Below are 27,875 nucleotides of genomic sequence, written 5' to 3'. Positions count from 1 at the left end.
TACGAAGTACAGATAACACACAAGTTATTCAGGCCGTCCACATCAAAAACGTAAGTAACCTTTCAGTCTATAAAGAATAAGTAGGTATACTTATATTTCCAAATATCTACACCAATGTTTCTGATACTCAAGAGCTTTCATACCAAATGATAGGCATTTAATCAAAGATAGACAAGCGGATTAAAATAACTTAGTTTTAATACACCACAATACCTGAATATAACAACAAAAAACCTCAAACCAATAATTCTAGCTTCTACAACTCAATTACCGACCAGTCACGGACTCCAACATTGTTGGTGCTACCATAAAGCAACGTTCCATGCCCGCGGCATACCTACAGCCATAAACCTTACAATTGTCACAAACCGTATTTATTTACGTAAGTACTTACGGAATACTATAAACATGTACTACGGGGGAGCGTGATCTGCGGGCGGTAATTATTGCGTGACTTATTGGCGAGAGCAGATAACACGTATTTCGCGACCAGAGTTCATAGACCCCTCTAACTTCTCTTTCAATCCCCTTTGTCTTCGTACTGTCTTAGTGTTCCAAGGGGTGGGGAAGGTCATGTTAAAGTGGTGCTGGTGGTACCGCTCCGAGGGTCGTGGTAGCTTTATCTGCTCGGCTGTTGATCGTGACTTTCCGACAAAGATTTCAGTAATTACGCTGATTATGAATGTAGGTGCCGTATTTTTCGGTGTCGACTGTAGACTGTAGAGCGTATGGTTGAGAGAAATTATGGGATTAATTTGGAATAATCGACTGGTTTTTAGTAATGGAGGATTGTGTGAATGATGTCGGCAGGTTAATTAAATTTTTGTGTAGAAAAAACTTATAATACCAACTTAATTCTCTAATGGCAGTGTCAAATTGCAACCATATTTACATTAACGACCATTCATAAAGAAGTATAGAGGTAACTCCCAAAATCCAAAACTGAACATTTAACAGTCCACAGCTGAAGTTAGGCACAACAACGACCAAAAAACATAACTTTACTAAACAAATGAAACGAAGTTGAACCAAAACTTTGCTCTGAAGTCGTTCCTCGCAGACCTTGACTTTTAATTCAGAAGTCAATCGAGATGTCTTACGTTTTCAAAATCTACGTCACCGTACTAGGTGGTATTTTCTTAGGGATATTTTTAACCCCCTCTGACCTTTATATTTTGAGGAAAGTAGGTGTACCACGAGGATATCTAATCTTAACCATCAATCACTTAATCTAAAGCAAAAAGTTGGTACTTACAATTCTTAAAGTTCATGTCTTACGCATCAATGGGAACATCTCCTTTATGAACATTTCAACGATAATTACAACTATCAATCCAATCAAACAAATTAATTCACAAGTTTTTTTATTCCGATCATTATAGTTCCGCAAAAAATAAACAAAAGCACGTATTTAACCTTGTTTCGAAGTTTGATCCAATAAAACAAAGTTTCGAACAAACGAATGCATTAAAGTCACCGCAAACTGATCCAATCGTAATATCGCACTCCCAGACATCGAAAGTTAGTATGCATTGACTTTGAAAAGTCGTCCAAAACTAAGTTGGGTTATGTTTATGAAACTATTCGGATGCGGGTGTGTGCCGCCAATACACATGCAAGAACTCGCGCCCAACTCGAGGCATAGTTCGCTAAGTGGAACAGCTGTAAAACAAAGTAGCGAAGGGTCTAGGAACTTAGTGTGTACGTTGGCAAGTATTCGGCGCGAACACATGTCTCGGAGCCGCGGTAGGCGCGCCGACGTCCACGCCGCGTCTTCGCAACTTTGACAGTTCAACTCGTGACGGAGGCCGCCTCGGCCGACGACCGCCGATTTATAAATAAGTTAAACTAGGTTTTAACTAAAGTATTGCGGCGGGATGATAACGAACCCGGCGCCTACGCTCCCCCGCCACCCCGCGCACCGCGCCCGCGTGCAGATAAACTTTTAAAATGACTTTGGAAGCTTTTGAGCTTTTAATCGGTAAAGTTGTACAGACAGACAGTTCGGGCACAATCCTTGAACCGCTTGCGCCGGCGACGGCGGCCGCAAAACTTTGTTTTACAGGACTACTTTTCTTCTTGTTTCAAGGTTGGACTCTTAAAACAAACTCCGGTTCGACGGAGTTCGCGAACTCGGGCGCGAACAATTTACAAATTTCTCTCTTTCATAACAACTAACTGCCGCTCGGCGCGCCGGCGAAAGTTGTCCTGCGTAGATCTTAATCGCATTGTCTGTTGCGCTCGCGGCGCCAACAGCTGATTGTGACGACACAGTTTATCGAACTTTTGCTTTAATTCACGTACCGAACGTACTCGTAACATAACAACTGCCGGCTATAAAGTCGACATGACTCGGGAGATCGCATCGCTCTGATATAAAATGAATGGTGAGCAACACTGCGGGGAGCGGTGAATAACAGACAGGCGTTTTGGAATATGTCGGATCAACGATGAAATCAGGATGGACAGTCGCGGCTGTACAAAAAGGGCCGCAGATAGACACCGGGCGCCCTCCGACGCGTTTATTCAATTCGTTTAAGTGACATCGATAGCATCGGCTGCGGTGGAAAAAACTCGTCTGCCAAATTTGACGGCGTCCCTCCGGCGACCGGCGACCGGCGACCGGAGACGACTTCTTTTTTCAGTTCACGCCTCACCTGCCTGGGGCCAGAAGTGGTCTCGCGTGAAATACACTGATTGGCGTTTAATGTTGAACCGTCTGCCTTTTATTTGACCGGTGTCGAAACTCTTAAAAGCTTTTTATTCAGGAGGGCGTAGGTTTCTTTATGTACCGTTCGTTATATAGCCGTGCGTGTCGAGTTTTCTTCTGTATACGGCGCAACGAGTTAATAATGCTGGCTTTTTCGGGCGTGGCATGAAAGTCTGCTCGTATAATGTAACCACATTTTCATTACTGCTTATATACTGCTATAGGAGACCGTAACATAAGCTAAATGCAGTATCGGGTATTGCGCGTAAATTTTACGTAACTAGAAATAAATAGGTTGCGGGTGTGTGGGGCGGGGCGGCGTGGGCGGCGGCGTGCGCGCGCATCCCCGCCCCGCCCCGCGCCGCGCGCCCCGAGCCCGGCCTGCCCGCGGCCTCCGCATAGTCCGCGAATAGCGCCCCGCGACGAGCCACCCGCACCGCGGAGCGAGCTCCTGCGTCCGCTGCCGCCCGACACGGCCTACGGACAAACTTTTCCGACGTAGACGCGCTACGCTGTGCTACGAACTCCGGTGCTACGTACCGCTACTTAACTGTCTCAATCTCGAGTGCATTCTAGTGCAGTGATTTTTCTTATATCATATTTTAATCTTCAGTGAAGCCGTGTATTAAATAAATAAAAACTTTAGTGCGCAATGAGGACTCGCCCCACCGTTTTATAGCGATGTCGGCCCTCGTCCGACCCATGTGGTAAGTGGCCGCTTCATTAACAAAGTTTAGTTTGAATTCCGTCAACTGTTTTGTTGTTGGCCACGTTTGAAACCGTCGACGCGTTTATTAAACGTTTTAATAAAATATCTGCGGCATTGTTATTTCAGCGGTGTTCAACGAAAAAACTCAAGAAGTGTTCAAGATAAAATGATATCGTTTACGCACAAATCCCACGCTCGTAAAACCATTTCACGAAATGCTTTCATAATGTGTGTTGTTCAATATTGATGACTTGAGTAGTGTTAAGTTTGTACGTAATGTTTGAGGGTTTAGTCGGATGTTTGTGTGTTTGCCTTGAGGTTGATTATTCCTCCCTCGTTTGGCATATCTGCGGTAATCGAATCTTCGCAATGAGATGAGCGAGTCTGCAAATAACCGCGACATTACCGCGGAGACAGAATACGTAATGGCGCGAACCTAAATACATTACAAACCCTTCACTACTCGCGTATTACTTGTACTTATGATTATCAGATTTAATTTGATTATAAACATAAATTATGTAGTTTAGGTACATGTATTTATTTATTAAATTCTGAGTCAGTCATTATTACATTTCAAATATTAATTTAATTCAAATAAAATATTAAAAAATATGAAAAATAGGTTTTATCGACAAAGGGTTTAAGCGATTGTGGTTATGGTTACAGAGACATTTATTTATTACTGCTGTAGATAAGGTAATAAAAAAAGTTATATTGTATGTGTAAATGTTTTGATAAAATAAATAGACGAAGAACTTTTTTATACAACAAAGGTATAAGGCACCAGTTAGATAATAACTTTCAGCCTTCTCTAGCTTAAAAGATTGTTAATTAAAAATATTAAAAAGCATACCTACAGCTACGAATAATACTCCATTATTTGTAGACCCATAGATACTTTAAAGAAAATTAATATTGCAATAAAACATCATAACTTTAACAAAAGTAAACCAAATGAATAAACCCACAACCACTTTATTAACATCATTAAAAAATCTCCGAAACGCAAACGAGCAAGTCACTAAGCATGGTTCCCATAATACCGGGCATTTAAAACGTTAACCGTACCGGGTAATTAACGTAAACGTTTCATTCAGGTGAGGTGAGGCCGATTTCACGTGTAGCGCCCCCGATATCTGATAGCGCTAATAATATAATAATTAAAATTATTCAATGCATATAATAAAAAGAAAATACCTATAACTACGAATAGGTAATATTTTTCTTTTTTATTCTGTAGGTCTCAACTGAAATTCACTTTACAATACACTTTAAAAACATTAGAAATTTTAACAAAAGTCACCAAACAAATAAACCTACAACCACTTAATTAACATCATCAAAATAGAAATAAATATTCTGATTCAAAAAATCTCGGGAACGCTAACCACCAAGTTACTAAGCACAGTGCCCATAATAACTCGCATTAAAAACGTTTACGAATACTATAAACTTTCATTTTTATTCTATGTAACTACGAATAAATAAGGAAACCCACAACCACTTCATTAGCATCGTCGAAAAAATCTCCGAAATCCGAAAAAAGAGGTACTAAATATCTCGCATTAAAAACGTTAACCGTACCGTGTAATTAACGTTAACGTAACGTAAACGTTTTAATTCAGGTGAGGTGAGGCCGATTTCACGTATAGCGCCCCCGACATCTGATAGCGCTAAATTGTTTCGCCCGTATCTCATGGGCCGCTAAAATGTCGCGTTTCAGTATATTTTGTATTTCAACCTCGTTGGTGGCGATGGGTGCAAGTGATTTTGGTTGTTTGATTGATGAGGATTTATGCTGTTTTAAGTAGGTAGTTGGGTTAATTTTGAAAAAATATGTTAGGTAGGATTAAAGTTTTTATTATGGTTTTAGGAATGGACGAATAGCTACATCTTTATATTAATGGTAGTAATAGGAATATCTCTTAATACTACATACAAAGCAAGTTAAATAATAGCTACTAAATAACAAATCAGTTGTTTCTAGGAATAAATTCAACTTATAAACAAGCTTTATAACAACAAGTCTTATAAATCTGCATTTATTACCTGATGATCATGTCTTCCGGTAAAGAGTACTTACGTACTAGACAATTTATACATATCTCCAGTTACCACTATCTACTCGTATGATTTGGATCTTGATAAACCTTCTAGTAACAACTCTACACCATACTTAAATTCGCACACATTCACAAAGCCCAACATAACTAGAAAAAGGCTAGACAGATGATATTCACAAAAAGACAAACGCACACATTGACAACATCACAAAAAACTCTTCATTCAAACCTCCAACCGTCAGCTGTTTACAGCAACAAAGATAAAAGATGAAGGAATAACGTTGAAGAAACGTATTTTCGACACAACGGTACACATCGCTTGTATGTAGGAGGGTGCGATTCAACCCGTGATAACCCTCTGAGTGAGCCCTTAGCGTAGGGCTGCCAGAGAAGGATCGGCGCAAAAAGGTTTTAGTGTATGCAGTGACTGTTAATTGTTAATAGGATTTTTGTGGACGTTTATGTAAAATGCTGGGGCGTTAAAAATATAGAAGTAAAAGTAATTATTGCTAGAGTACAAAAAAAATGCGTTTGCAAAGCGAATAGGTTAAAGAAGAACGGTTACTTTCGTAATAAGAAATATTTCATTATCATGTTGTTTCTGGTTCATAAGTTGATAAAAATAGAAATTCGTAATATTCAGAATAGAACAAATCTATTATAATAATTCAAATAAATTGTCTATTACTTTACTTCCAATAGTCTGGAAATTAAACAAAACGAAAGTTTTACAAAAGAATCCTCCAGTAGTACGATTTTAACGAAACTTTGCTCCAGTACAAATAGACGACATTTCATATTTCACCTTATCAACATAAACACTACTAGGAAGAAAAAAGCACTACTTAAAACACACAAATAATAGTTAAAATTATTTAAAACCGGAGTATTTATTTGGTAAAGGTTGTGTTTATAATAAATGCTGGGTTGGGAAGTGGGAACATGTTCGCATGCGAGGGTTAGATGCAGCGCGATAACCCTCTACACGGGTGAGCTCTTGACGTAGGGCTGACTATGAGATGAAATAAGGAAAAATATGTAAAACGTAAAGTATTGTACTACTCGTAGTAAGTGAAAAAAAATTGATTCATTCGTTTTTTTTTTTTCATGGTTATTATTTAAAAAGAAATAACTATAAAAAATACTAGTTATTTCAAAATTAATAAAAAGACGTGCTTTCGAAAATATTACCAAATTATTATTTACCAAAAGCCTGCAAACAATAAATATTATCAACAGTCAATTTAAGTACGTAAATCACCTATTAAGAATTGCGTTGTCAGAACATAGGTACTTAGGTAATCTTCATTTTAACTTTAACACTTCCGACATTTAAGCACTGATAAAGTTTCTAATATGTTACATGGTAAACGTAAATGCGAAAAACGCTGTCTTTTTGTCAATCGTATTGTCGAGAAAGAACATACGAGTTCTTAGGTTATTTCTCAAGTAAATAAATATAAAACTACAGATTTATGGGCTGCTAATCTAGCTCGTCCTTCTTTGTACTTACATTACGAAAATTTCCATGAATAATGATGAAGAATTATTGTTAGCAGTTCTACTAAGTAGGTAACACATAATTCTCTATGCTATGTTAGTTAACTACAACCAATAGAAATAAAGGTAAGGGCAATTTTGTATAAAGATTTTATTTTTGGATTTCAACATAAACACACAATTTGAGCTGAAACATGAATGCATGCTTCTACGGTTTTACTATAGGTGTTTCCTAAGTATTAAACCAAAAACAATAATTACAAAACACACGCAACCATGACATATTTCCCGAAACTTACAAACCCAAAACTTACCGAAAAATATTTCACACGATTATCAAAAAATATTTTTCGTAACGTAGCAACCCTGCCATGAAGCAGGGGTAGCTTGCCTTACACTGCACCGCGGTACCATTACCCCACTTATTTTAACTCCACTAACTATTGCGATATTGATTTTTTGCACTCATATGTTGCGTTCTGCTCTACGACTTTTGGAAAATCGATAAACGAATGGGGTCGAAAGAACAAGTGGCAGGGGTTAAAAAATACAGTGTTTTGTTGTATATGTTTCAATATTGTTGTTTTTTTGTATGACTCATAAGTTCAAGAATCAATGACCAAATTGTACAGTTACCACTTTTTTTTTAATTGAACTTATTTCTTCACGAAAGAACTTAAAAGTACTTACTTAATGTTATTGTAAAAAAAACTGACATGAGTATTTTTCAAACAAATATTAAACTCAGATGCCAATATACTTCTTCCAAGAACTATGCCAAACTAAAATATTGTTTTCGAGAAAATATTTTGTAATCAAACGTAGGTATTAAGTAGTTATGGAAAACTCAATAAATTACGATATACGGTCACATATCCCGTCTTATACTGATTTCATAATATTATTATGCTATTTGAACTAAATACATACACATTCAGTTTATAAAACATGTAACATATATATTTTATATACCCGTTAAGAAAAAATGCAATAAATATGTAAGTACTTTTTTGTAATCCCGCAGTAGATCTACAATTTTTGTGATGTTCATATTTTTATATGAACCAATACAATAATCGGTAGACAATAATGTTATGAAATTAAACTATGGAATTTTTCCTACGCTGTCTACATGGAAACCGAAATCTTAAAACGACATCGTATGATCAACTAAACAATATCGAAAACTTCATTAAAATTTTATTATTTCTCCTGATATACACAATAAATAAAGTACGTACTAATTTCTAAACAATATAATTTGAGAAATCCATTAAATAGTTAACTAGTATGGACTGTTACAAAATAAGGGCTGTTCTGCTGTGCGCACAACGTGTCTAAGCTTTGACATTCTTAACCAAACGTGCAATAAATGTTTATGAAGTTTCTATTCTAAAGTATATTTGCGGGGAAACATCTAGACCTTTTTTCTATAAATATTATTATGTTTTTTTTTTCTGGAAAGAAAAGCAAATGTTTTATTCATTAATCGTATTTTTTAAGGAGTATTTATTTATCCATTTATATACGTACAATCCACCTCTGTACTTTTGCGTACCAGACCAAGAAGACCGATCCTTCAGTAATTTGTACATTTTAATTCAAATGGCGTTATTGTTTTATTTTTATTTTTGCGAGAGGTACAAACTCTGTTTAGTTTGAGTGTAGATGAAATTGTGTGATTGCATGAGGAATAGGGATTAATTCAAGCTCTAGATAGGAATATTCAGCACACATCGTCCCCTTGCATAGTTTTCATAGCAACTTATATTAAAATTGTTGCTAAATATATTGGAACGACTATTCATACTTCTTGTTAGTATTGCGGCCTTCTCGAAATGTGTGCAAAATTCTCTTAAGCAAAATTAAGCTTCGATCCCCAAACCAATTGGAAACTGTATATGGGTGTACTGTGCCTAACTCTGCCATTCAAACTGGAATCTGATTAAAAGATTTTGATATAAAGTATTTATATTGGAGTCAACAACAACACAAAAATGAATAAAATATATCTAAAGGGATAGCTTATTCCTAAAAATTGGTATTGAAACAAGCCAGTGCCTTGGTATCCTAATTTCTCTAGGTATTTTACTAAGGAGTTGTTTTGAAATGTATTATCGGCTTAAGTTGCAGCTGGTCTTTGCTTCTATTTTAAGTACCAATGAGGAATCTTATTTTTTTCTTTTTCTTTAAATCTTCCCCATTCTTGTAATATTATCTATAAATGGCAAAACAACTCTGTCTGTCTTTTTGTCGGGCTTTCACGCCACATCTACTGAACTGAATTACTTATTTGAAATATGCACAGGTAGATTAAAGCCTGAGAAAGGACATAGGTTTACGTTTATCAGGGTGTCGTACGTTGTTCCCGTGGGAAACGAGTGGGACCGTGAGACACAAATAGTCTAGTATTATTTTGTAGATCCCTATTTGCGAAGCGTTTCCAAGTAACTTGAGTATTCGTAAATGTGGAGGTTTTCTCTGTCATTTTCAGAAGATATTTTAGAGATATTTTCTAGCTTTTTCGTAATTATTTTCTTTGGACTAAAATATAAGTTTCAGTATTTTAAGTGGGCCTGTTATCCTTAAGTTATTCTAGTTAGACCCGTGTTTTAATATTGCGGCATAATTTCAAAGACCTAAATACCTTAACTTAATGACCACTTAGTGAATGCCGACACAAAATATTAATACTTAGTAGTTCTTAAGTGCTGCGACTCTCAAATTCCTAAGAACGTGCCCCTTAGAATTTTACCAGACCTGTTAAAATCGTAAAAGTCCTTTCAATACATTATTTCTTAATTTTATTTAAGCTCCTACCGATCGATGATCCATCAGCTCTGGTTCACCTCCATTAGGTATTTCAACAATATTATGAATTTATTAACCAAAACAAACAAATGGAAACAATATCTTATCTCGTACCTAAAATGTCTTAGAATTTAAATAATAAATCGCTGGAAAGCTTTGTATTGTTGAACAAAAACATAATTATAATCTCAGTCGGTGCCGTCACGAAAGTTTCATCGTACGCCAGTGTCCAGTTATCAGCGAGCGTCAGATGTTATTCGCTGTAAACTTCAACGAAGTTCCGCTAAAGCCATTTAAACGGGAGACTCAAGGCTGTAGCTAAATTGGAAGAGTATTTATCTTTCCCGGGAGTCGATTTAAAAGCAAAATCACGCAGGCACACGACGCCATTATCGGCGGCGCGGGATCCGCAGGCCGCGGCAACTCTATGAATCTAATCCGCAGGATTTACTCGCTGATTTACAGTCGAGCGCGGCCAAGGAGGGCGGAGTGCTCCAAAGAAAAGTGATAATGTCTTAATCCTACCACACTCGAGCTCGTACCCCCTCACAATTTTATGGTCGCCCGCGCAGACGGCACGTTTTGATTTATGATTTCAATAATTAAGAATTCTAAGGTGCAATTTGAATTTGGAAGCCACGTCTGAGGGGCCCACGGGAGGCCGACGCGTGTTTATTATTGCTTCAGGCCGGGAAAGGGTCTCAGCCATACCTCACGTTTTCTAAGGAATTATAATAGAGTTTCAGGGAATTATGAGAAATTATGAAAATGAGATTTTCAACAATAGAGCTTTTCTGAGAGTTTGCCGAGATATATGTATGTTCCGTTAAAGTAGAAAGGAATTTGAATATGACTTTTATAATTGATGGAGTTATTATTTAGGTTAAATTGTGTGATCCTCAACGGAATCAAGAAGATAAAAGTAGTTAGTAGGTAGATACTTCATTGAAAAAAACACTGTAACTCTGAATCATAAAAGTAATCAAGAAAGCGTATATAAACTAAAGTTTTAGCTTACTACCTATATACCTGCCTATGTTTACGTTTAAAAATGCATAATTAATTAACGTACATCAATCTCATTTATTTCTCCTCAGACACCTTTCATCGTCATCATCTTGTTATTTACCTTCGCATTACAAGACAGTCCCTAAATACGTACTTAACTAATTCATAAAATTGTTCACTTTATTTTGTACTCCACAAAATCTTCATTACCAAGATTCACTACAAACCTACAAGGATAATAAAAGCGTTCCAAATCTCAAGCAGTATCAATTCACCATATAAAGCAGTCACGTTTCATCTCGGCATCTTGCTTAATCCGGTCGCGTTCGGCTCCGCAAATTCGCGGCCGCCCTTATATCGCGCCCTAATCTACAGGCATTACAATTAACGCGGCCCCGAGATAACCCGCCACTCGCCACCCGCTGATAAAGGTCCGCACGAGCACTAGTTTAAACCGGTTAAGCATCCTCCGCCCTCAGGGTTTATCTAATTACCCTACGCCAACATACAAACAGGCCGAACGCGAAAACCAACGTTCCGTCCCAATACCGACGCCTGAAAACGCTCCACGTTTACGTAATTTCGGTTTACATCGGTACAGACTTGGGGGTGCGTCACGTACGTAAATGTTTGCCGGGCGTCGTACTATCGGTATTTCGGCCTTCCGGTGGGCTCCCCCGAAGGTACCTCCGTCTAGGACCATCGATTACTATCTCGACTCGAGTCGGGCGCATATTGCACAACTTTGAGAGAATATCGCCGATCAATAAATCAGGCCCGATTGCTTTATGGAGTTATGGCTCTAACTTTATTGTAGGGCTCGGAAAACACGATTATATTGAAGATGATATTGTCTCTTGAACTCTAGTATGTTATTCTAAGTACCTATCAGGTAATTGTAATGAACGTGGATTGAATCAAAGACGAGTACCTACCTATCAGGAAACTGAGATCTTAGTTCTTTTCGAATGAAAATCGTAATCTTTGGAGTTTTTCTGATTTGTTTTTTGTGTGTGTGTGCTGTGTGCGTGTGGTTATTATTTTGCGTGGCATGAAAGGATTGTGATAATATAAACTACTATTTAAAACTACGGCTATGTTGGCGTAGACATTTTTATGAAACTCACCATAATTACGTACGAACTTAATATCGCTAATGACTTAAAATAACCCATCTTTGAGTACCTATTTAAGGCATTCTTATTAACAATGTATCATTTTAAGTACATAGGCACACCATTATTTTATGAGGCTCTGCTTGCCATTCAGATAAATAAAATAAGAATAAAATATTATTAAATTCCATCTGGTATTAAGTATCTGGTAAAAAGTGCTTAACACAATTCCTTCTTTCTGTTTTTTTTTTTTATAAATAAAGCATACCATAGCGCTACAAAAACTCTTTTTATAAAACTCTTCGTAAAGTATACAACCTCTTCCAAATAACTTGACAGCCATTAAAAATAACAAAAAGTAAACAAAAATAGTCAAGTTGACATACTTACTTCTAAAACTTTTCTGGAAAAGTTTTGTCCAAAGTTTAATTTTACTGTTAAAAAGTTTGAAAGCGAGAAATAACTGAAATATAACGCGAGTCATCGAAACAAAATGCGTGGTGCGACGTTCTCAGACTCTGGCGGTAATCATTTCATACTCTATACTTCGTCGTTAATTAGTAGAACTAAGCGTCGGACAAAAAACATGAAAAATAACCTAGCTCTAACAAATACACTAATATTAACAAACTTTATAATAACTTAACATGGGTACTGCTTGATGAAAACTAAATTATTTTAACCACATTTAATCACCGATTTTTTCTTAGACTTACTTCAACAATGTCGAAACTACTTATTATTTGGTCTGAAAGCTCTTGAGTGAAATGGTTTTTACGTGGGAACGATTTTTGTGCAAATATAAATAACAACAAAGTGCTTCTAATGTGATACGTCGATTGGAAACGCCGAGAATCATTTCCGCGTAAAAATTTCTGATTGTGGATGGAAAATGGAATCGCAAGTACAATGATTCATTATTTACTTGGTGTTATTATATGATGTTTGTGTCCAGGGCCCGGGGTTGTTACTGACTATGCCAATTGTTTCAGGACGGTGCCGCTAACTACGCAAGCCTCCTTGTCTCAGATCAACAAGAGGAGGCTGGAGTTCGGTGTGGATGTAGAAACATTTAGAACTAACGATAGACGCCTGGAGCGCATCAGCAGTGAGGGCTCCATGGACGAGGAGGAAATCCATGGCAAGAGAAGACGACGGCTTCTAGATGACGAGCGACGAGAAGAGCCCGATGTTCGCCGGCGACCGCTACCCATGCACCGGCCGCAGACCTTGCGGCAGCCTGAGGAAGATGATGAAACACTAATTCGCGAGACACAAGCCGCGCTAAGAACTCTCTCAGGCAACTGGACCCGGGAACAACCGCAGTCGCATAGTGGTGATGAAAACGAAGATGCCAACGGTTTTGAAAACCTTTTTGATGATAAACGTTCTGAAAAAATACCGTCTTCCCCTTCACAATCGTCCGACATGTCACAAAAAAGCTTCTCTCGTCACCAGGCCCAACACATGAATGGCATTGGCAGTGACCACGAAACCAAAACTAACCTCATAACAATAGAAATAGAAAAGTGTGAAGATTACGAAAGACTAAGTAGACAGTCCACTCAGTATGGTGCTCCAAATTTCGACGAGCTCGTCGATTCATCTTCCAACGAACTTGAGATAGATATGTCAGATAGGTGTGACGATAAGTATGATGACGACAGAGATATTAAGCCAAAACGAAAAGGTGAAATGGTGTCTGTAAATAAGCAGTCTTTGTATAATGCATACAAGGCGGCGACGGCCGCGTTGCCGTATTCCACGCAGTCAGCGTTCAAGCCGCCAGCTGAAGTGAAGCACAGGATTCATAACTCGTCGCTGCCAAGTGAACCTTTCGGCGGGTACTCGAACGAGCACGACAGGAAGGAGCACAAGGGCTCGAAGCAGTACACGGTGCTGCAGCCGGCGGGCGCGGGGTCGCGGGCCGCCACGGCGCTGCAGGAGGCGCGCGCCGTGCCCTCGGCGCAGCCGGCGCGCGACTCGCGCCCGGTCACCGCGCTCTCCCCGCCGGCACGAGGTACCGGCCGCACTCACCTCAAACAACGATACCCAAACTTTCTTAACGACCTGGCCATAACGTACAACTCCACGCTATCAACTAACTCCAAGTTTGTTTCAAGGTCGTCTCGCGATATCTCATAACGTAGCCGGGTCGATGCTCACTACAGCTGTCATGTAACATTGCTTATTGTAACATGGTCTAATAAAACATCGTTTACTTTATACTTAGCGCGATTGTCTAGCCTTCATTTGCTACTACAATTCTACATACATACGTTTACATACATAGAGCTACGCAACAAAAGCTGGCAACAAATCATTTCTCATTTGTAAGACGTCGCCATAATTTAGTTGGAGACGGTCACAATAAGGTTATACTCCCACCTAAGTCGATAACGTACATAGGTACATAAAATACCTAAGCGTTTTCCTCATGTTGCTGGGCGATAGCTGGGTTTATGTCGGGGCGACGAGCAATAAAAACGGGTCAGGACAGGCGGTGGGCGGGGCATTAGCGCCCGCCCCGCAACTCCTGAAAGAAAAATTGGTAGTCCGCGCGCAGCCGCTTGGCGTTCTTTATTTTTTCTTTTAAGTTGTGCGTGGGGTGGGTGGCACGCGGGGCGGGGCCGCGCAGGTACGCCCCGGCCGCGGCACGCCCGTCCGTATCGATCGCGCGCGCACGCCCCCACCCGCTCATCAGGAAAACACTAATTTGTGCACCGCTCGATTTGTTCACAGAAGGCAACAAGTGTCCCACACCCGGGTGCAATGGGCAGGGCCACGTCACCGGCCTATACACTCACCACAGGAGGTGAGTCGATGATTCAATGATTTTCAGTACAGCTCGGCGCAATCAACAGATCTAACCCCTTTGCGAGAGTCGGACCGCTTGCCAGATAGAACTGCACAGGCCATTTTGAACGGTGCATAATCGAGCTTATAGAGGCGCTCTAATTTATAAAAGTAGTGTCTACACAGGCCTGAATATTCAAGTGTTCTTTAACATCCAATCTATGACATACTTAAAGATTATTCATTCTACCTTCATTATATGGTCGTATGTACCTAACAAAAATAGCATTACTGATGATGATTTGTTCCTCCAGTCTGTCAGGATGTCCAAGAAAGGATAAAGTCACTCCAGAGAGTAAGTAGAACTAAACATTAACAACAGTTGAGCTTCACCGTTTGAGTTGCGTTATTTTTTTGATTTAGCAGATGTTGCTATAGATTCCGTTGGGTTCTGTTAGTTACTTAGGTATTTTGGTTAACGTTTGCTTGAGTTTAGTTTTCAGTTATTTATTTCGGTTTATTTGTTAGTTCGTAATTATTAGCCAATTTAAGATATGAGCCCTACCTATATTTACCCTATTTACATGCAATGTTAAAAGATGCCTTTGATTTGTCGAAGATTCATTTGAATTATCATAGTATCAGTCCAATTTTATTTAATAATTTCCTAACCTTTATGTCAATGTCAGACAATGAAATCAGTTCCTTACCACTTTGGTCCTTCAACACGATGGCTTTGTTGTTCAGTATTGGCGTTGCACGAGACGATATTGAAGTGCCCCACCCCGGGGTGCAACGGGCGCGGCCACGTCAGCTCCAACCGAAGCACGCATCGCTCCCTGTCGGGGTGCCCCACTGCCGCGGCGCGCAAAGCCGCTGCCAGGTCGCAGAGAGCCAGGCCTTCAGGTAAGATAGTGCCCCATACTGAAGTACTACAAAACTTAGTATAAGAGTAGTCTGGATGCAGCTGTGTCCTAGTGTTTTACAAGGAGCGACTGCCCTATCTGACCTCCTCAACCCAGTTTTTTATTTTATGTACTTTATTTATTTATATTATATAAGTAACATACCTGACCCTCCTCATACCATCTAAAACACCACAATACCTTCCCAATTCAAAAGCAGTCAGGAGAAAGGCGCAGATATATCTTTAGTATTTATTACCCTTTCTCCTCAACGCAAATATTATTTTAAAACAGTATAATGGTAGTATGCAGTGACTTGAACCCCCTACCTAACTATTTGCTACAATACAGTCACAGTGTTCAAGAGAACTCCTCATTTCCCTTTCAATGCAACACAGAACAGTTCGTAACCCCAGCGTATTGTCTCCAGTGTCCCACAGTTCAATATCGCAGCCCCCCATTGCGATCAGCCAGGAGAGCGTAGCGAGTTCTTCGGGTAGCATATCCCGGGATCGCGAGGCCTCGCCTCGCAGCCCCGCCGTGAAGCGAGAGGGCGAACTGCTGGTGCCCAAGCGCGAGGCCGCCGAGCCCGAGCGCGACTCCCCCAGCATGGAGACGCGCCATGCCGGCTACGGCGCGCCGCCAGACCAGAGGTCCCCTTATGAACGACCGCCTGATGACCATGTGCGGTCGTACAGGTAATTTGCAACACTTTTTTGATAAACATTTCAGATTTTTTTTTAAATTTCTGAATTTGTTTGTGATGTGGCAGTACTTTTTTTTTAAATAAAATAAATAAATGAATATAATTTTACCTAGATATTTTACCTAAGTAAAATTACGGGTTACATGTTTGAGAATTCAAATCTCGTGTTCATAACCAGAATTGCAATACTAAACTATGAATATAACTCATAACGTTTGTGAATTCTGTGTAATGTGGCCTGAAAGTTAAATGAAAAGTTTGTCATTTCGAATTACCTCTATAATCGTATGGCTTATAATATTGCCGAAGTGTATTGTTATTCATCTGGATACAATAGAAACGCATCAACAACAATGAATAAGTAGAAAATACGTTGATCATCGGTCCATCAGCCACAATTTAGGCATAGAGTATAACAATAGGCCTTCTAGAAGTATGAATCGTAAATTCCGTCCGCAGTCAAATGAATGAGGCGCGGTACGGCTACGAGTCGCGGTGCTACGAGGGCGCCCCCGCCTTCGAGCGCTACGACCCCGCGCAGTGCCCCCAGAGGCCCTACGGCTGGGAGGAAGAGCGCTACCACGACCCGCACCTACCCACCCCCATGAAAACTGACCAGTCTGAACAAGAAACCAGCTCCGGACCTATATACCCTAGGTAGGTCACAAACAACTAGTGCCGAACGCTTATGTGGTAAACGGGATGCCTAGATCCTAAAATACATCTTTAAAAAATTGGTTAGCCATTGCTAAAAACACTTGAAATACGACGTAGATTTTCGGTTTTATTTTAACTCCTTCGAAAATATCAAAATTGGCCGTGTCCCACCAGACCAATGTACCACTACGAGGCTGGTAGCGGCGTGGGCGCCGTGGGTGCCGTGGCGGCGATGGGCCCCGGCGTCCCGCCCGGGTTCTCCGCGATCAACCTCTCGGTGAAGATCGCCGCAGCGCAGGCGCAGCGACCGCGCAGCCCCACGCCGCGGGATCCTCGTGATCCTCGCCCCGCCATAGATCTTTCCACTTCTAGTGGTAGTCCACAGGTGAGAATAGAAAAATAAAAAGGACTAGTCAAAACACAATCGGCCCTTTTAAACTTATTGCCCAAACTAAATAAATTTTCATAACAGGGTCCATACGCATCTCCGGTGTACACAAGCGCCGGTGGTGGCAGCGGGGGCGGAGCGCGAGGCAGCCCGCAGCCGGGAGCTTCGCCTCAGCTCACAGCCAGCCCCCAGGTGCCCAGTCCGCAGGGCCAGACCCTCGACCTTAGCGTTTCCCGTTTACCACATAGGTGAGGCTAATTGTTCAATAGGTTTCATAAACACAATAACTTGAATGAATTCTAATTTATATTTTTTTCAACAGTCGAGGTTTCCCCGGCGGAGTGTCCTACAGTCGAGAATCAACTCCCGACAGCGGCGGCAGCCATCCATACCTAGAAGCTTACCATCGAGACACCGCCGGTAAGAACTCATTAAGCAAATTATTACGAGAGCACAAAATATTCTTACCTCATTTTGTTTTAATCTAATCCTTTATACAAGCTATCGCATGTCCCATATTCGCTACATGTTACCCCCCGTAAGGGCTCGTGCACATTGGTGCCGTTAAACACGTCGTACAAATTAAAACGCGACCGCGGTAATGACTCCCATGCGTTGTACTCGCGCGGTGACGCACGCCGGGCGAGGCAGGCGTGCGGTGCGGTGCCGTGCGGTTACATGCCAGAACACCGCGGCTTTGCGGATCACTGTGTACGAAGCTTTAATTAAAATTTATAATAGCTACTGAATTCTCACGGCGCTCACATCGCACTGTATACAGTGTACTCGCGCCTTAGGTAAAACATGAGTGGGCGTAATTTTATAATGTACACAAAAGTTTGCCTCGCGATGTTTTTGGAATAATTATAATTCATGCGATCTCGTGGGGTTGAAATAATAATTATGGAATCAAATATTCCGTCCATGAGAAAATCACCCTTCCTCTTTATTATAACACACCTGTTCTTTTCTCAAATTCTCCTCGAGAGTACTCATATTCTTAACAGTCCTCAAATAAGGCAAACTTTTACACCGGACTGAACATATTTCTGTTCCTCAGGTTACGGCGGCGTCAGTCCACATCCCGTGGCAGGCTACGGGCTCGCTCAGCCGGACTACGCCGCAGCAGCCGCAGCGGCCGGCTACGGGGGCTACCAGTACCAATGCGGGGCCTACCCCCCGCCGCCCGCGTACCCCCCGCATGCGCCTCCCTACTCCCCGCCGTGCTACATGCCGCCCCCTCACGCCCCGCACGACAAGCCTAAAGATAGCAGGTGAATATAAATATTGTTATGTACCCACAGAGTATGAATAGTGTTGCAATGGTGTGGAAGTCTGGGACTACTGAGGCTGGTGACATTCAGATCATTACACTTCAATCCAAGTTTAAAACATCTCCTGGGTGAACAGAGGAGTCTAGGAGATACCTACCATCCCTTCCCATTTGAAATGGCGCAAGCAAAAGAAGCATAATATGATGATGATGTATTGCTGTCAAAAACTAAGGGGATTAACATTCCTTTTGTATTATAGAGGTCTTAGGACTGTCTCAAACGGCTAAAGCAGATATAAGATACTTAATATTACCTAGTATTACTTGTCCTTTATGAGTTGCGGAGGTCAGACGGTAGTCGCTCCGTGTAAATAGATACTTAGCTGCTAGTCTTAGATAACCCTATAATAATTATAAATGCAGAATATTTTAGGTACCTGTACATAAAATATGAACTTTTCCCTTTCACTTATAACTGAGGAACTTTGCTGCAAACGTTACATTATCTGACATTAGATATTCTTTTTTGGATTAAGTGAAAACTAAAATGATGATAGTGTGAACGAGGTTTCTTCTTAATCGGACTATGTAGATTTCTTTAACAAAGTTACCTTTGCCGCTTTATCTTTAACACTCTAGGCACTTTAACAATACAAAGCATTCAATTATTGACATAATCATCACTAAAACCTTTTAAATATAATTAGTTCTTCCAATTCTTAACGTGACTTAGTGACATTTACAAGTTCTGATTACGAACACGAAACAAAAATTATTCAGCCAGTACTCGCTAAATTAAGGCCAACAAGACTTATGTTTTTTTTTACTCTACGTACTTTATTATTCAATTATACGAACGGTTCGTATAAAAAACGGTCGAAAGGACCCTTCCGCAGCTGTGGCACAAATGTGCTCATCTCGGCTTGTATTGAATTCTTATAACGTGTTTTCTTTTGTTGGTCGCGCAAAATAGTGTGACGTATGTGAAAACATTCAACACTCGCATGTCTTGGGTTGAGAGTTGGCGCCAAACCGTATGAAGGTATGGTGCGTTTAGTTACAAGCAGTGAATGATTATGTAAAAGAGGTTCGTTTGTGATGACAAAACTTGAAAATATTTTATTACTTCAAATAAAACAAAATTAAATATATTTTAAAAAATACAATTCTTGCTTAATTTATTTTCGTCATCAATTATGTTTTTTATAATTCCAAAATTATTTTTTTGCGAAAATAATTGCCCGATTTATTTTAAATAGCTACCCAAAACTCACTCATACTTTTTTATCATGGCCACACTACGGTACATTTTGACATAACATAATTTGAATGATTAATAATGTATTAATTTTTTCCCGGGCGTTATTAGGCAAATGAATTATCAGTATCGGTACACAATGTAGGAAAATAATATCACTAGGGAAAACAACGTAAAAACAGTATGTTATCAAGTTATTTATTATTCTAACAGTCAGTCACCGCACTAACTTCTCCAAAATAGCCGATGTCTATCTATACAACTATACTTGTATCCCACGTAGCGCGTTTTTTCAATAAGAATATGAATACAGCGTGAAGTAACACTTTTAGGTTAGAATAACTCTAGTGCAAGTTTTCGAACGCAACACAAGTCACACTTGGCGGACCAGTCTAAATATACCGGCGGCGGCCGCGCAGGCGCGTCGTGCCACCAGCGCGCACGCCAGATAAACTATACACGAACGATAAGATACACACACTTTAAATTATTTTTGTGCCACTTTCCTGCCGTTTATATTAACGACGGCGCAGATATGCAGCGAAATAGGTAAGAACTAAAATTGTTATATCACTTTTGTTGTGTTCTAAAAACTTTTTATAGTTTTCCTATCATCCAATACGTAAACACAACAGCGAGGTGGCTAATAATACCAACTTTGTAAACATTCAAAAACTTCGCTTCACGTACTAGATAACATTTTTGGAGGCAAAGTTTTTAGTTTACAAACTTTTCTGTAGTTCTGTTATGTTTCTTCGCTGGGTTAATGACTTCTATATTTACGGGAAACAGTAACTTTGGAGACCTTGAATAATATTTTATTTGCTTTTTATTTTAACAAACAAATGGTTTTGTTTTTCTTTTTGGTTCATTACTGTTACGTTGTATTTATTCACGCTAGCTATCACCGCGACGACTTTTATGGGAAACTGAGTTACCGGATTCGGGAGTCGAGGGAGCTTATCCAGTGCCCCGTGGAGAGCTGCGACGGCTCCGGCCACATTTCTGGCAACTTCGCAACGCACCGCAGGCAAGCGGCAATCACTGGCTGAATACGAGTTCGCGGTTGCAATGTCTGCAGCCGTGCTAATTTTGAACATCGAATTTTAGTTTTTTTTTTCTTTGATTTTTTTTCTGTACAAGCACATATTTTTTACAAAGTTTTATTTGTAACTATGTTCCTATATTATAATTTTGTAACATAAAAAAAACATTTGATTCTATGGTATAACGCCAAATCCAATCGAACAATAACATTGTAACAGTTTCGAATTGTTTCAAAGTTAATTGGATGCCTATTAGCATTGAGGAAATTATGAATATTTGTTTTCAAACTTACTCAAAACAAAGAGTGTTCGATGTTTGACGTTTGCACGGCTATGTAGAGCGTTCACAATTGCGCCCCTGAGCGACAATTTGCGCATTTCCGCGCCAATTGGCGGCGTCCCACGGGATTTTGATGCAAACTAACCGCATGCCTTTATTAATATTCCTCGTCGCCGATCGTACTATAACATTGTTTTACGCCTTGTTGCTCTAACACTATATGCGTGTTCCTTGTGTGCAAATACTTAAATTAATATTTATTTTAATACGTAGAGCACTACTTTGACTAAATAAACAAAAGAGGTTGATAAAGAAAACGTGGAAGATACTATGACAGAGGCTACGTCACGACATGCTCGCATTATCCGATACACCTATAACCAAATATATTATCGCCCACCTGATAAAAATTACATTATACACAATACAATCGTGTCGATCTTTTTAACATTTTCAACTTATAACGTAAGCGATAAGGTGCATTTTTATCAAGCAATCTTCTACGTGGTAGCATACGTAGGTCGCTTGCATCTTTATTTACATACCGTACGTTGCGTATGACACAGTGGCTTGTGAATTCGTTACTCCACTTTTGTTTTCAAAAGATCAGTACATAAACAATGACAGAACAATGTCGCGCCTACATGCTAATAGACGTTGCTATGTAAATACCTTCGTGGAGAGATATCATATTCAAATCTCTTTGGACACTGTGTCATTTATGTAGATACACTTTTTGTACTTATTTTGTTATGTGGCCTTATATTTTAGCCGTTATATACTCAGGTACGTCTACTACGCAAGGCCATGCGTACAGTTAGAAATCAGATTCAGTTTCCTTAATGATAAGAACAAAATAGTGGGGTTTTCTACTATAAATGTTTTCATAAAACCAATCCACATGCCTTACCGGTATCTAATGTTGCCTTTCTATCAATTAGCGCGTTAACAAAACAGATGTGTGCTAAGAATCATAATGTGCAGCTCAGCCCACGTACACATCTAGACATGTATTTGCGTAATAATATCTTATTATAGATATTAGATGTTGTATTGGGCACCATAAATTAACAAATCCTAGACATAGATAATAAAAATCTCCAAGGAGTTTTCATTCAAAGCTCTTCACTAGTAATAGTTACACCAATTTATTTATGGGCATTCGAAATATGAAAATGTCCGTGTGAGTGTTCTAAATTTAAATCGAAATACGTTAGAACTAAAACTAACAGATGCATGCCAAGTCGAACTATTTTTACGAATACCATAAATTATAAAATGAGTTTTATTTCGTTCATGTTGCAATCAATTGTGGCACATAAAATTATTTAGAGCGAATCTGAGTTTGTTTTGTTTTTCGTTCGCTAACTGCAATTATATGAGATTAGTGAGGTAGGTACATGGTTGTTTATAAACATTATCGTTAATATTTTAATTCAATTAGGTACTTACTTATCTGAATGAGTCAATTAACTAATGCATATTTTAGCCGACTTCTAGATGTGATGTGATTATTCGTATGCGGAATAGTAATAATTATCCACAGGGCTGATTTTCGCATCATCAGTTAATCTGTAGAACAAATATTAATATATATTGCGGTTTGACTTATTTTCTACACAAAATCTGTCAAAACACCAACAATAGAAAAATAGTAGAATTCCACTTCCCAAAAAAGTTTGGGGAAATTAAAATATTTGTAAGATTTTAAGACACACAAAAATACGTCTAGAAATAACAGCACATACATCTGAAGCTACTTTAAATGCGCAAGTTTGTATAAGCCTAATTAGTACATTAACTCCTAATTAGAGCCAGTCATAAATCAAATATTCAATTCGCGCCAACAAAAAACACAAAATGAATTAAGTAAATTACCTTATTTATGTGGAGTAGCTTAGCTACTCTCATTAAGATTTTTATTTATCTTTAGAAATTAGAACAAATAATAATATTTAGTAATCAGCACACTCATTAACTCTTCATTATCAGTTATTAATTTAAATCGATGCATTTAATCATGAGCACTTTTTAAATTAGTCTACAGTACGTACAACAACGAAATGTTCCGCAGAAGAAATAAAATGACAAAGTAGGTTCTAAGCCTAAAATAGAACGCAGTTTTACCACCCGGGCATAACATAAAAATATTATCGCGGAACCAGTTCTAGTTGTCCTAATAAGGACCGTTTGAACCAACCGTACCGCAACCAAAACATTTGGCATTGATGACTTTATATGCTGTACAAAGGAATCTACTGACCAATTATTTCGATACCTCGTTCACTGTACCTGTTACTTGTGTCACCAAACTGCATTATTACAACGTCACTTGAGCACCAAGAAGTGCCCACAAGGTTTCTCTATCTAAATCGTGACAACTTCTCATCAAGTGCCCATAAGGTTTCAAGTGTCAATATTTTTGGGTGTTTGAAATATGGCTCCCATATAGTAAAATGCATCCAGCCCAACAAACTTCCCAAAACCAAGGGCTTGAGGGGGTCCTCCCGTAGCTGTCAGGAATCCATGTCTACCACGCGAGCATCTGCAAGCTACAGTTCGCTGCACCCGCACGCCATTGTAAGCAGTTTGTTTATGTGCAGCCTGTCCGGTTGTCCGCGCGCCGACCGCTCCCAGCTCCAGCCGCATTCCCAGGAGCTCAAGTGCCCCACGCCCGGCTGTGACGGCTCCGGACACGTCACTGGCAACTACTCGTCACACCGCTCGCTGTCCGGCTGCCCTCGAGCCAACAAGCCCAAGAGCAAGCCCAGGGACGGACAGGACTCCGAGCCGCTCAGGTGAGTTCATCTTCAATCTGGTTTAATGGTGCTGGGTGCAAATTAGATGTTCTATTGAGAGCCGCGCTCGGGTCTCAAAATTTTGCTATTGACTTTTGGGGTTTCGGGGTTTTGTCAAATAAACTATTTAATTATGGAATGTTTAGGAATCCTTGAGATTGTACCTAGGTGATAGTCTGCTGAAAATATATTTTTTTCTGCGATTTCCAAGTAATTGCTCCTTATCTATTGTCATCGTAAATCTAATAACAGGTCATAAAAAAATACATTTTGTTTAATAAATAGTCGCTACACAGCAAATTACTTACACGAGTCAGTAATTTACTACATTCACATGTATTCTAATCACAGAGAGTAATACGACACTCGACATCTGAGCTGGTTCCAACTAATTATATTCAATGTATTGTCGTAATTTATGTACGGCATTGAATTTCTAGGAGTTCCACAATTAACACGCGCATAGCTTTCATACCTCTGACCTTCCAACTCAGTACGACTATATTGTAAGAAGTATTTAGACAAACCCGCTTATCTTCTGTAATCCAATAAGTTTCTTGGTTATTTCCACGCTGCTTAGATGCCCTATACCGGGCTGTGATGGATCTGGACACGCTACAGGGAAATTCTTGTCACATCGAAGGTAAGACTGATTCTCAGTGGAAAGTAGATGTTTGTGTAGAGTGTAGACAGTATGGTAGTTTGTGCGAGTGGGAACAAGAAGATGTGCTAACATGCCTGGTTTTGGTTCCTCAGCGCATCGGGGTGCCCTATCGCGAACCGCAATAAAATGCGAGTGCTGGAAAGTGGTGGCACAGTGGAGCAACACAAGGCAGCTGTAGCGGCGGCCGCCTCGGCTATCAAGTTCGACGGAGTCAACTGCCCGACGCCTGGTTGTGACGGGTCGGGACACATCAACGGATCATTTCTAACGCACCGCTCGCTGTCTGGCTGCCCGGTAGCAGGCGCAGCGACGCCCACGCCGCAACCAAAGAAACCCAAATATCCGGACGATATCACACCATTGTACCCAAAGCCATATACAGGTAATAACCCATTTTGTCCATCCTTAATAGCGAAATTCATTTTGACTTCTGACTTGAAATATTAATTTGAGAGCATATGATTAAGATCACACAAACTTACTTCAGATAATGTTCTGGAATTCAGGGATGGAGATGAATATGCAGACGGGGAACGGCGAGGATCTGATGACCCTCGAGCAGGAGATTACGGAACTGCAGCGAGAGAACGCGCGCGTAGAGTCGCAGATGATGCGGCTCAAATCAGATATCAACGCTATGGAGACACACCTTTCACATGGAGATAGGGTAAGTGACATGCAAGTTTTAACAAGACCTCGAGCAGGTCCTTTATTCATTACATTACTTTCGAATCATATTTTGTTTATTCTTGGCTTTTTGGCGCTGCATAGAAAGATATAAACCACGAGCTAAAAATCTTAATTCATCACATTAAAGATTTATAATCCAAAATTTTTGTCTGATAACTTAGATGGTACTGTCATGGCTCGAAACATCCAACTTTGAGTGCTACTAACACAACACCTATTTGTGAGTACCAACATATTTTTATAATTTGGTACCACCATCGTTAAGTAGCCACTCAAGTCAAAATCTTATTATTTGCCCGTTTTGCTTGACCTGGAGACAGTAGGAGTCGGGTGTTGAACTGTGGGTTGGTCTTTCAGGAGAATCAGACGTTAATACAGCGCAACAATAATCTGAATGAGTACTACGAGAGCTTGCGGAACAACGTGATCACTCTGCTGGAGCACGTGCGCATCCCGGGTGGCGGCGCGGCGCCGGCGGGCGCGGGCCCGGCCGGGGCGCCGCCGCCGCCCGGCGCCGACAAGCCGGCGCACGACAACTTCGACTCGTACCTCACCAAGCTGCAGACGCTGTGCTCGCCCGACGGCTACTGCCCCGACGAGAACCGCCCCATCTACGAAACCGTCAAAAACGCGCTCCAGGACTTCACAGTGCTCCCCACACCCATTTAAGGTTCACAGAGCGCCGCCGAGTCGGAGCGACAGTGAACTTTACCAACTTGAGTGCCGTCGGCGGAGCTTATAAGTGATTCAGACTGTTTCAATTTAGTACAATTTAGTGTTCGTGGTAGTGCGGATGCAGTTGCGGAGTAACTCACCAAAGATATTAGACAAAGACTATGACTGCATGATATTACGCGAGGGACTAAAATAGTTTCGTGATATATGTAACTGTACAGCGTGTCCCGAGTGGGGCATTCCGACAGGTATATGTGTTCTACTAAGTATTAGGTAACGATGTCTTTTTTGTAAACCGTTGTATACGATGTGTGACTTCTTTATGACATCACGTTGACACTCGAAGATTCGTTCGACTTTTAATCTGTAAGCTGGACTATATAGACATAAAATAAATTTTAAACACTGTTACTCATATGCTTAAAATTAATGTATTTGTTAGGTGAGAAATTTATACTATTGTATGTATCTAAGCGATTTTAGCCTCACAAACGCATGAAAATCAATTGTGTAAATATTGTACCTACATTCGGATATAAATAATTTATCATTTAACTTGCCGGCCGCCGAGCAGTGGTCCGTTTAGAGAATGTATAATTTCAGAAGCAAACTCAGATTTTTATCAAGCAAATAATAAAATAGCAAATAAGGAAACTGTTAATCTGTCTTAAAAGTTGATAATGCTGGGAATGTGCCAAATGCTTCAGAGTCACAGCAGCTCCCGAACGCTGACCTATTAAGACTAAATTAATGAGATAGAAATATAAACGATGTAAACAAAAATAATGAACTCCTTAGAGGACTTTCTAGTCAGTTTGTAAATAAAATTGTGAATAACGATAGTTGTCGCGTCATAGGGACGTTTTTATTTGTATTAGGAAATAATGAGATCTCATTAGATCGTGTAAGTTAATAATTCAGTCACTAATTGATAATCGATTTTAGGGATAAATGAATACCTACTTTCTTTGTTAGCCAATGTTCACTTTGCTGTGATTATGTTACGTGTTACTTATTTATTGTTAACTTTACGGAATATGTGATAGCTTAATTAACTCAAGTTAATGTTAATTTGCAATAAATTTAGTTAATGCGCTTTACACAAAACATGTGCAATTTTATCGTATTAGACACAAATCTCGTTTTTGTTGATTTAACTGAAATAAAAACTCTTTATTATAAAACTTTTCTTTTGATGGTATCACAGTGGTACACAGGAATTATTAATATTCGCATTTAAATACTAAAACCTATTACTATGTTACTACTCTGATTGTCATATACGTTTCTGTAAAATATTGAGTATGTGTTGTTAAAGAGAATAAAAATAATAAATACCAAGATTATTTCAGTGGTTTTCATTTTCCTTGTCATTCACATGAAATAAATTCATGGTAGGTGAAATTCAAGAGCTTTTTTCCTGTGACTGACGCCGTGAACATACTGTTACAGCCTTTTTATCGTCCCATTGCTGGACACAGGCCTCCTCTCCTCTCACAAGTAGAAGCACACACACACACACCGTGAACATATAGGTAGGCAATACCTACCTTTGTGCGACTGTTCTAGACTTATCCTTATCGTACCATATAAATAAGGTAACTAAAGGTATGTCTGTCTGCCGCGCTTTTGCGCCTACTGAACCTATTTAAATGAAATTGATACACAGATAGTCTGAAGCCTGAGGAACATGAACAGGAAAGGATATTATAGGTTGTAAGTAGTTTTCTCAAGGGACGTGGGTAGTCCCGAGACCAAGTAGTTTCCCTACAAGCTACACAATTTAATTTAATGAGATTCTGTTATTATGTAAACTAAAA

At 39.7% G+C, this 27,875-nt stretch overlaps 1 protein-coding gene across 8 annotated transcripts; it reads left to right on the top strand.

The window, feature by feature from the left end:
• LOC110371529 (uncharacterized protein) lies at window positions 1-27,401 on the top strand. 8 transcript variants are annotated; one of them, XR_010276779.1, is made up of 17 exons: window positions 3,115-3,417; window positions 12,912-13,939; window positions 14,662-14,734; window positions 15,030-15,070; window positions 15,463-15,621; window positions 16,051-16,318; window positions 16,786-16,983; window positions 17,158-17,368; window positions 17,456-17,619; window positions 17,694-17,791; window positions 18,432-18,645; window positions 23,817-24,026; window positions 24,607-24,669; window positions 24,783-25,072; window positions 25,178-25,357; window positions 25,542-25,600; window positions 25,738-25,818. XR_010276779.1 is itself a non-coding variant. In XM_064036226.1 (17 exons), the coding sequence occupies exons 1-16, from the start codon at window positions 3,392-3,394 to the stop codon at window positions 25,584-25,586; spliced, it is 3,249 nt and encodes a 1,082-aa protein (XP_063892296.1). In that variant the 5' UTR covers window positions 3,115-3,391; the 3' UTR covers window positions 25,587-25,600; window positions 25,738-25,868. The 8 variants fall into 8 exon arrangements, 7 of the variants coding, with proteins under 7 accessions (XP_049695529.2, XP_063892296.1, XP_063892294.1 ...); XM_064036226.1 differs by having other exon boundaries at window positions 25,197-25,357; window positions 25,738-25,868; XM_049839572.2 differs by lacking the exons at window positions 3,115-3,417; window positions 25,542-25,600 and adding an exon at window positions 1-50 and having other exon boundaries at window positions 25,197-25,357; window positions 25,738-27,401.
• The last annotated feature ends 474 nt before the right edge of the window (window positions 27,402-27,875 follow it).

This window comes from Helicoverpa armigera, chromosome 9, assembly GCF_030705265.1.
Source record: "Helicoverpa armigera isolate CAAS_96S chromosome 9, ASM3070526v1, whole genome shotgun sequence".
NCBI lineage: Eukaryota > Metazoa > Arthropoda > Insecta > Lepidoptera > Noctuidae > Helicoverpa > Helicoverpa armigera.
This window is presented reverse-complemented; position numbering and strand designations above follow the sequence as displayed.

Coding starts and splice junctions, on each gene's coding strand:
- LOC110371529 (XM_021327851.3), top strand. CDS start 3,392: ATGTCGGCCCTCGTCCGACCCATGTG. Junction 13,940..14,661: donor GCTCTCCCCGCCGGCACGAG/GTACCGGCCGCA, acceptor ATTTGTTCACAG/AAGGCAACAAGTGTCCCACA. Junction 14,735..15,029: donor CTATACACTCACCACAGGAG/GTGAGTCGATGA, acceptor TTGTTCCTCCAG/TCTGTCAGGATGTCCAAGAA.